General features: G+C 49.9%; 1 protein-coding gene across 1 annotated transcript; it reads left to right on the top strand.

Moving 5' to 3' along the window:
* Positions 1-2,066: 2,066 nt before the first annotated feature.
* Positions 2,067-8,870, top strand: KRT9 (keratin 9). The gene is made up of 9 exons (XM_049767969.1): positions 2,067-2,696; positions 4,280-4,362; positions 4,475-4,631; positions 4,907-5,068; positions 5,915-6,040; positions 6,146-6,369; positions 6,692-7,173; positions 7,723-7,803; positions 8,851-8,870. The coding sequence occupies exons 1-9, from the start codon at positions 2,067-2,069 to the stop codon at positions 8,868-8,870; spliced, it is 1,965 nt and encodes a 654-aa protein (XP_049623926.1).
* Positions 8,871-10,626: the final 1,756 nt, after the last annotated feature.

Below are 10,626 nucleotides of genomic sequence, written 5' to 3'. Positions count from 1 at the left end.
AGCTTGATCAGGGGGCAAATAGGATATAGGGAATTGGACCTGGGTCATCCGTGTGCCAGGCAAATGCCCTACCCTCTGTACTAATGCTCCAGCCCATGTGAATAAACTCTTAGAAAGTAATTATTGCTTCCTACAGGCACAGAGCCAGAGACAGACTTAGGTTCCATTAACCAGATGATCTTAAGCATAGATAAGTGTTTGAGAGACTATGGGGGTGCAACTGAGACTTTTCCTTTCCTATTCAGAGAATTGGAAATTAGAGGAAGGCAGAACCATCCTGCCAAGTGATTCTGGATCATTGAACTCTCCCTGAGACTCATCCCAGAGCACCTCTGTCTACTAGGTAACCCCGATGCCCATTAGCTCAGAGGTCCTGTCATCTTGCCTTTAAATCTTGCCTTAGGTTTTTAGTGTCTTCCTGAAATAGCTGCTTAGCTTTCCTTCATCCCCAAGGTTTGGAATCCTACCTGAATCCAGGGTGCTGGGTCCTGGGCAAGAAACCATTGAGTAGGTACAAGGGGAGCTGGGTTTTTCTGTGGACATGGGGTGATGATTGGAGCCAGGGAGAAACAGTGTGAGAAACTATCAGAGCAAAATGCAGAGGGAGAAACTAGGAAGGCTTCCTGGAGAAGGGTGCTCATAGAAGTGTCCTTGAAGATCAGCAGGAGTTTTCTGGTAGAAAAGACAAGGAGGGACCTTTGGTGGGATCTGGGAGCACTGAAGATTATCTGAGTTGGGAAGGTAATCAGAGCATGGCATGGCTTAGGGGAGGGGGACTAGGGAATGGCAGGAGATAGGGTCAGGATGAAAAGATCTTTTTGGGGCTGAGAGATAGCATGGAGGTAGAGCGTTTGCCTTGCATGCAGAAATATGGTGATTGGAGTCCTGGCATCCCATATGGTCCCCTGAGCCTGCCAGGAGCGATTTCTGAATGTAAAGCCAGGAGTAACCCCTGAGGGCTACCAGGTGTGACCCAAAAACCAAAAATAAAATGAAATAAAAAAGATCTAACATAATGGCTGAGCTCAGGTATTTTGGGGTGAGGGGGTACAGGAAATTTACAGGCCGGAGAGAGCTCTGCAGCATTTCTTCATAGGGGAGGGGGAAGATGGAAACTCAGCACAGGATGGAGCCCAGAGCGGGGATGGAGCTCAGGTGGGCTGGCCTGGGTTTGTCTTCTTTTCTCTGGCCTTTGTGGGGCAACACGCTTTGCTTTTTCCCAGGAGTCAGGGCTTGCTCATTTTGGAGGGCCTGGGGGTAGTCTCAGTGTCTCTCCCAAACTCAGACCCAGCCAAGGTCACGTCCGCACTGGCTGCTGGCAGACAGTGGCTCCTGCTTGGAGGTTAGCTAACATCACCTTCCCCTTTATCTACCTAGTCTACTTCCCCCTAGAAACCTCCTCATGCCTGCTGTTTCCTACACTCTGCTTTGTAACTGGCTCAGTCTTTCTGGCAACCCACTTGCTTGCCTCCTCCTTTAGGCTGGAGCCTTCTCCATCAGTCTGGATAAAGGACCAGGCTCTGGGGTCCAGATTGGGGTCTCCTGTAGGCAAGGTCTCCTTGCATCAGATTGAGGTCTCCTGTGGGCCTTTACAGTCACTCCTTGCTGCCTTAGCCCCAGCTCAGCTCAGTGTGGGTACAAAGAGGCCAGGGAGGGATCACCATCCCTGGTGTATGGGGGGCACTCTGGTCCTGAGAATCTATCCAAGAGGGGCTCAGTTTTAGATGTGCTGGCAGAGCAGTCAGAGATGGACCTATAGGATCTGGGTCACCCCCTTGGGGGTAGTAATGATTTATGAGGCCCCTGACAGGCTAATATCATTAAATTACCCCACACAATGGAGAGAAAGGCTGGGCCACCTCCAGGCAGTCGCCAAGGTACGCAGAACCTGGTTCAGTCAGCAGCCTGCTTGTCCCAGAACTCTTTCAAGGCTGGCACAGAGGACACACCCAGGCGTGCCACCTTCCACAGGGGTATAAGTAGGCAGCTTGGGGGACAGCTCTGCACCAGGGAGCCAGCAGCTGTGCTCCTATATTTCCTAGCCACAGAAACCCACTAGCAGCACCATGAGCTGCGGACAATCTTCCTATTACAGCCTCAGCTGCGGGTCGGGTGGCGGCAGCATGCGTTCCTCCTGCAGCCGCTTTAGCTCTTCTGGGGGTTCCAGCAGCTTCGGCGGGGGCAGCTCTGGGGGAGCTTGTGGCCGGGGTGGAGGAGGAAGCTTCCGATCCAGCTACGGTGGAGGATCTGGTGGGGGCATGAGCAGCGGTAGTTTTTGCGGAAGCTTTGGTGGAAGTTCCAGACGATTTGGCGGTGGTGGGTCTGGAGGAAGTTTTGGGGGTTCTGGAAGCTGTGGGGGTGGTTTTGGCGGCGGGTTTGGAGGAGGCTTTGGGGGTGGATCTGGAGGTGGATTTGGGGGCTCTGGAGGTGGATTTGGGGGCTCTGGAGGTGGCTTTGGAGGTGGCTTTGGTGGAGCTGGAGGCAGTGATGGTGGTATTCTGGATGCTGATGAGAAGACCACGATGCAGGGCCTCAATTCCCGGCTGGCCAGCTACTTGGATAAGGTACAGGCTCTGGAGGATGCCAACGCTGACCTGGAGAGAAAGATCCGAGAGTGGTATGACAAGCAGGGACCCAAGTCCGACCAAAAGGATTATTCCTCCTACTATGATACAATTGAAGATCTCAAGAATCAGGTAGGTGGGGTGCCAAGATGTCTTTGTTGAGCTTTCTCCTCTTTCAGTTAAGATGCTGGCTCTCTCGGGGTGTTGTGGAGGTGCAAGGGGGTAAGATGGTTGGATCCCCTGGCGTCCCATGTGGTCTCCCAAGCCAGGGGTGATTTCAGTCTCAAGGAACCATATGGGATTCCAGGGATTAGAACCTGGGTCCCTCCCAGGTCAGCCTCATGCAAGGCAAACGCCCTACTGCTATGCTATCACTCTGTCCCCCAAGATGCTGCTCTCTAAGCTTAGCTAAGAGTCAGGGAATCCATCTCATTTGGAAACTAAATTTTGGCCATTGGAATCTCAACATGCCAGATCTGAGTCTGGATAGAACCAGGAAGAGACCCAGGGCTAGTTGTGGGTCCTTCTTCATAGTCTGGCTCCTAATTGGGGTGTTTTCACACAGGAGAGAGCAGAACAAAGGGAACCCTCTCTAGGACCCAAAGGTGCAGTCCTTCATCTGCCACCAATTGAATTTTTGACCTTAGGGAGCTGGTGCCTTCTCTGGTGTCTTTTACCTATTTAACATGGAAGTTCGGAAGACCAGTCTCTCAGTTCCAAAATTTAAAAATTCTTCTGAGAGAAGAATATGAGTCTTTCTGCCCAAAACATCACTCAGGAGAGGGACATCTGAGCTTGTCTCCTCACTCTCTTCAAGTTCTAATCCTTTTAGTTTGGAAGATCAGAAAATTTTCTTTCTACTCCTCTGAGGCTCCTTTCAGAGCATACCTAGGCCTTTTCAGCCTTTTTGAACCTAGATACACAAATGACTTGTTTAAGTCAAGGAAATTATCTATTCTGGGTGAGTGCCATTAATTCATCAATTCTTCCACCCACCTATTTATTTTTTAATCATATATTATCAACTCATATCCATTTATCCATCCACCCATCCACCATCTAATCACTTGCTAATCTACTCATTCACCTTCCCTCCCTCCATCCCTCCCTCCCTCCCTCCCTCTCTCCCTCCCACTTCCCTTCCTCCCTCCCTCCCTTCCTATTGATCCACACTCCACAAACCTATCCATTTACCCAGTTTAGTGAGTGACAGCCCCTCAGTGTTGTGGCAGGCAGAACCAAAAATCTCTTCCACTCATTCAATTACTCGGAATCATAGCCATCCTTCAAGGTTAAACCATTTCAATGGCTTCCTCCCTCCTGAACTTTTTCTTGATTTTCCCATAGCCACAAGCTCTTTTTCCTTGAACTAGAATGCTCTGGACATAGTAGCCAACTCTAGAATCCTTGAGGACTCATATCCTTGATCTGTAGTCCCCTGTCCCCATAGCATTATTTGTAGTGTCCTCAGCTACATCCCGAATGACTGACCAAAGGCCAGACTCAGCTTCCTTGCTGAGGGCTGTGAGGGTGGGGCCCCCTATACCAGATATTTGAAGCACCTCCCACTGTTTGCGCATCTTCCTGGATGGAGTCCTCCTCTTCTGTGACTTTATTTTTCTCTTGCTGCTGCCTAACCTCTCCCCCAATAGCGGTCCCATGTAGAAAGGAGTCCATGCTCCATGTTGGCTCATTTTTTTTTTTTTTTTTTTTAGATTATGGACCTCACAATGGACAACAACAAAACCCTCCTGGAATTGGATAACACTCGCATGACCGTAGATGACTTCAGGATGAAGTGAGCCCTGCTGCTGGTCTCTTTCCTGTCATCAGAACTTTCCTCTCCCCTCTGGTGCTCTTCAGGGGTTAATGTCCTCTTACTCATTGCATACCCCTGGTTGCTCTTGCAGGTATGATATGGAGCAAGGCTTGCGCCAGACTGTGGAGTCAGACATCAATGGCCTGAAAAGGATTCAGGAAGACCTGCTCATGAACAAGTCAACCCTGGAGATGCAATATGAGTCTCTTCAGGAGGAGATGAAGGCCCTCAAGGAGAACCATGAAGAAGTAGGGTTTCGACTCTTCTGGCTTTGGGGAAAGAAGGAAACAGGAGTGCAGAGATAGTGGGGAGGGCGTGTTACATGGAGGATGAGCTGGGGGCACTGCTTGGGAGGTACCCAGTCCTTTGTGCTTGAAAACACCTCCAGTTGCCCTTAGCATTTTCTGTGGAGGGGCTGAGTTTGGCTTCTTTACCTAGTCCCCTTGTTGTAGGCAATGGGGAGGCCAGAGAAGGTGCAAACTGTTTCAGCTTCCTGACCTCTTGGTGTCTTCTTACCTGGCAGGAAATGAGCCAGCTGACAGGCCAGAACACTGGGGATGTTCATGTGGAAATGAACGCTGCTCCCGGCAGAGACCTCACCAAGATCCTCAACGAAATGCGGCAACAGTACGAGCAGATCAGTGAACAGAACCGCAAGGACATTGAGCAGCGCTATGAGTCTGAGGTGAGAAAAATGGGCTGCCAGACCACTTTCAGGCCCTCTTCCCTCTTTTTTCTTGTGCACTACCCCAACAATCCCCCTCTATCTTCCAAACCCTGTCACTCACCACCTGTCAATTCCATGGTGTATAAACAGAACAATCTGTTTCTTGGTCTGTGGCTGTTTGTGTAGAGCTGAGCTAAGCTCAGAGACCTTAGAAGGTTTCTGGAGACACTTTGTGCTCTACAGAGCTGTGAGTGGTGACTGAGCACAGAAACTCAGGGCCCTGAGAGGTCAGATTCTAGTAGGGGTCAACAGTGCACCCTTCTCCCTACTCTAAACTTTATACTCCATTCTCCTGACTTAGGCCTCCAACCCCTGGCCTACAGTCTTTCTTTCCCCCCAAGGGCAGGGGCTGCAGTGTAAGAATGTGTATGTGGATATATAGCTTAAAATAAGGTTAGAAAGCCAGGGAGATGGTTCAAAGGGCTGAGCACATACTTTGTATGCAAGAAGCTCAGGCTTGGTCCCTGACACTGCCATGGTCCCGTGAGAGCAATCCTGCCCTGTAAGCAAGTTGGGAGCATTCCCACCCCAGAATTGCTGATTGTATTCCCCAAACGAACATAAAAACAAAAACCAAACCCCAAACAGGTTTGGAAAGGTTGTTTAGGAGCAAACTGTGAAAGATTTTTCCTCGAGGAAATTGTGGAAACTGGATTGTCCTGCCAGGCCAGAGAGACCTAGTGTTCAAAATACAGCATCCTGGGCTTTGGTTCAGTCTTGGTCTGGTCCTCCTGTGTGTGGGGCAGGACCCTGCCCTGGCAGCTTTGGCCTCTGCTAGTCCTCACTGAGTTGCTTATGTTGCAGATGGAGCAGATCGAGCAGCAGGTGAAGAACAGCGACAAGGAGACGGAGTCCAGCCACAAGGAGCTGACCCAAATTCGACAAAGTGTGCAGGAGCTGGAGATTGAGCTGCAGTCGCAGCTGAGCATGGTTGGTGATTGTCCTATGGACCCTCTGATGGGTTGGTGGGATCTGGGGTGAGAGAAGGGGATGCCATCCTGCACTGGCCCACTGAGAGCCGCTTCCTGCCTCTAGAAATCAGCCCTGGAGAAGTCCTTGGAAGACACCAAGAACCGCTACTGTGGGCAGCTGCAGCAGATCCAGGAACAGATCAACAGCCTGGAGGAACAGCTGACTGAGATCCGGGCAGAGACCGAGTGCCAGAATCAGGAATATAGCCTTCTGCTCTCCATTAAGACACGACTGGAGCAGGAGATCAAGACTTATCGTAATCTTCTGCAGGAAGGCCAGGAGGACTTGTAAGTGCTGGGACTTTGTGGCATCCCTGAAGTCACTACTGTCATTGGGACAGAGGCAACTGAGAAAGTTCCTGTGCACAAAAGTCTCATGAGGGTTCCTCATCCTATAAGGGACCAGGGGTTCTGGCCCATAGATAGGGGGTGGTGGCTAGGGACTGGTCTCTATTGTTGGGAGAGAATCCTCTATTCTGGGAGCTATGGGGCCAGCCTGCCTCTGTCCTTGGTTCTGTGGGACGGACAGTGGAGGAAGACTCATATTTAGGTCTTGACTGTACAGGTTGATGGGGGACACTCATTTTCTCTCTGTTTCTTTCCTGCTCAGTGAATCTTGTGGAGCTGAACAAATGGGCCTTGGAGGTGGATCTCAAGGTGGAAGTGGAGGAGGAAGAGGAGGCAGCTCTGGGGGAGGAAGCAGTGGTAGCCATGGTGGAGGAAGTAGAGGCAACTATGGAGGTGGAAGCAGTGGTGGCCATGGTGGAGGAAGTGGAGGCAGCTATGGGGGTGGAAAGAGTGGTGGTCATGGCGGAGGAAGTGGAGGCAACTATGGGGGAGGAAGCAGTGGTGGCCATGGTGGAGGAAGTGGAGGCAGCTATGGGGGTGGAAAGAGTGGTGGCCATGGCGGAGGAAGTGGAGGCAACTATGGGGGAGGAAGCAGTGGTGGCCATGGCGGAGGAAGTGGAGGCAACTATGGGGGAGGAAGCAGTGGTGGCCATGGCGGAGGAAGTGGAGGCAGCTATGGGGGAGGAAGCAGTGGTGGCCATGGTGGAGGAAGTGGAGGCAGCTATGGGGGTGGAAAGAGTGGTGGTCATGGCGGAGGAAGTGGAGGCAACTATGGGGGTGGAAGCAGTGGTGGCCATGGCGGAGGAAGTGGAGGCAACTATGGGGGAGGAAGCAGTGGTGGCCATGGCGGAGGAAGTGGAGGCAACTATGGGGGTGGAAGCAGTGGTGGCCATGGTGGAGGAAGTGGAGGTAGCTATGGGGGTGGAAAGAGTGGTGGCCATGGCGGAGGAAGTGGAGGCAGCTATGGGGGTGGAAAGAGTGGTGGCCATGGTGGAGGAAGTGGAGGCAGCTCTGGGGGTGGAAGCAGTGGTGGCCATGGCGGAGGAAGTGGATCAAAAGGAGGAAGTGAAAGCAACTGTGGTGAAGGAAGCAGTGGTGGCCATGGCGGAGGAAGTGGAGGCAGCTATGGGGGTGGAAAGAGTGGTGGCCATGGCGGAGGAAGTGGAGGCAGCTATGGGGGAGGAAGCAGTGGTGGCCATGGCGGAGGAAGCAGTGGTGGCCATGGCGGAGGAAGTGGAGGCAATTATGGGGGAGGAAGCAGTGGTGGCCATGGTGGAGGAAGTGGATCGAAAGGAGGAAGTGGAGGCAGCTATGGTGGCGGAAGTGGAAAACAGTCCCAGTCTTCTTCCTCTGGCAATTGTGATGATTCCCAAGGTAAGTGATAACTTTAGCTTGTGGGGTGGGGCACAAGTGTTACCTCTCAGGGTGCTACTTGTAATTCAGATTCTGATCAGAACTAGATTTAATAGAAGCCTCTAGTGAGGTATCACAGATTTACCCCAGGTCCCGAATGGATCATTATCATTGTGAGAGCCTTTGATAAGGCTAGGACCAAATCTCTATGTGACCTGAGTAACAAGAGTGTAGGGAAGGTTGAAAATTGTGTCTTCTCTTGTGTAGTTTCACTACACCTTATGAGGTAGTTTTTGTTAGTACCTATACTGAAGAGATCAGGAAAATGAGGTTGGGAGAAGGTAAGGAATTTATTGGAGGCTATACAAAGCTTAACTAAGGGAGTCATCAATATGCAGCTCACAGCCAGCCATACTAACCATTCTGAGGAGGGGAACTTGGATCAGCAGCAGATCAGTAAAGCAGTAAAAACAGTTCAGTAGTAGTAGTCAATGGGTCTGTTCTGCCAGTACGAACCTGTTATAGGATGCCATTGCTCAAAGGGGTGTGTAAATGGAATCAGCTAATTGGAAGATGCTTCATCCTGGGCAAGTAGTCTCTTGGTTAAAGAACTCTTTCCCTGGTGCATGCTGAGTTTTGTAAAATAATACAGTAACAGGAAACTATAGCAGAGCTGGTGACTGGTCCAGAAAGAGCATGCCGGAGCAGCTGGGAGAGCTGTCCTTTGCTCAGTGCTGCTGTGGTGCTCTTTGAGTCTGGCTGCAGGATCAAGGAGGGACTCTGGATCATGACGGATGTCTTGGTGTCAGCAGCCAAAGAATTTGCTAATGAAACTATTGAGGGGAGCATGGGGGCAGCTCAGAAGCCTGGATTTTCTGAAATGGGGGACCATCTGCTAGGGCTACTGCAGGGGAATTTGAGGACTCAGAGGGGAGCCAGATGGGCCCAAGATTGGCCCATTTTAGGATTCTGCAGCTCTCTAGTCTCAGAGCTCCCAGCTTTTCCCACATCACCTGTGTATTTCATGCCCCCTGTGCTCCCTTTCACCACTCTTTCTTCTCTCCACAGGCTACTTCATGCGATATTAAACCCTTCCATGCAACCCCTGACCTCCCCCAGCTGAGCATCCTTCTGATGGACAGACCCTGGATAAAGTCAGCCTGCTGGTGGAGGGTTCCTAGGTCCTGTGGTATGGCCTGGCTGGGCCAAGATGCTAGCTGCTCTTGCCCGACTCTCCTGGGAAGGTGGGGATGAAACCTATCTTCCACAATACAGTTTGGGGTATATTCTATGCCCTGTCTGTTCTCGACCTTTTAATAAAACTTTCCTACTGCAAATTCAAATAGGACTTTGACGTCTTAGCTCTTGGGGGAAAAGATAAAGTCAATGGAACGTGCTTAAAAAAAAAAGTGCCAGAGAGATGGCACAGTGGTAAGGTGTTTGCCTTGCATGCAAAAGGATGGTGGTTCGAATCCCGGCATCCCATATGGTCCCCAGAGTCTGCTGGGGGCAATTTCTGAGTGTAGAGCTGCAGGCGCCATTTGTAAATTATCTTGGCTGTTAAATTCTTTGTTAGTATTTGTGAATCCAAGAACAGTTCCCAGAATGAGAAATTACTTCCCATCCCCTTGTCCCCTTTCGGGTGGAGATCTTGGTAATATTTATCCGCAGCAAATAATAATCCACACAGACAAGAAGGATAGGGTGTAAAAGATTGGGCAAAGAGAGCCAGAGAATCCTCTTGCAGCCTGCAGCTTTTGCAAAAGGACCCCTCTCCCCTGTCCATCAAGCTATTTTTTGCCAACTCCACAGCGCCCCACCTGGAAGGGCTAGGTGGGGCAATAATCACAAAACAATCCTAAGGAAATACTTTTATATACAACAATTCCAAAAATAATCTTATGGAAACTTTTTCATATACTACATAGAGCCATGAATAACCCTGAGTGCTGCCAGGTGTGACCCAAAAACCAAAAAAAATAAAATAAAATAAAAAAATGGAGGGGTTGGAGATAGCCCAGTGGTGGGGCATTTGCCTTGCATGTGGCTGACTGGGAGGGACCCAGTTCAATTCTCAGCATCCCATATGCTTCCCAGCCCAACAGGGTTGATTTCTGAGTGCAGAGTCAGGAGTAACCCTTGAGCACCACTGGGTGTGACCCAACAACCAATCAATCAATAATAAAGTTTTTAAAAAAAGAAATTGACTAGCCTTCTATCAGTTTGCTAGCAGTTGTGGCCTGAAATAACAGCCTTGTATAAAGTTTTAAATGAGGCCGTGGACAATTTAGACAGATACCTTTACACTTTCCTGTTTTCTGCCACATTGCTGTGGGTAGGTCTAAGTTGCCTGGGGACTTGACTGTGGGCTGGGTGTGAGGACTCATTTCTCAGAACTGGCTCAAACAAGAGTCTGAGATGCTGAGCAGGAGTGTGTGAAGCTGCTAGAGCTTTGGACTCAAAACAGACTCATGGTCTGTAGTCAGAGCAAATCATTACCCTGGTAAGACTTAAGAGCAACATTTTCATGATGGGAGAAGCTGTAAAGTCAGAAGCAAGGATGTAGGGTGAACTGAGGCCAGTGGGGGTTTTTTTTTTTTTTTTGTAGACTTTGGGTGACACCCAAGAATGAATTCTGGTGCTGGGAACTGGGGTTCATCACATGTAAGGCAAGAATCTTTCCTTCTGTCTTTATTTCTTTGGCTCCTAGGTTAGTATTTGCAAGCAATTGTCATAGTCAGATCATATATCAGAGAAGGCAATCAGAAAAAAATGATGAGGGTTTTGCTTTGGATAATTTAACCTACGGTAAAAAATATAGGTACAAATAAATTTTGTTTTTAG

Source organism: Suncus etruscus, chromosome 1, assembly GCF_024139225.1.
Source record: "Suncus etruscus isolate mSunEtr1 chromosome 1, mSunEtr1.pri.cur, whole genome shotgun sequence".
NCBI classification, from domain to species: domain Eukaryota; kingdom Metazoa; phylum Chordata; class Mammalia; order Eulipotyphla; family Soricidae; genus Suncus; species Suncus etruscus.
Note: the sequence above shows the minus strand (reverse complement) of the source record. Positions and strands in the feature narration are given on the sequence as shown.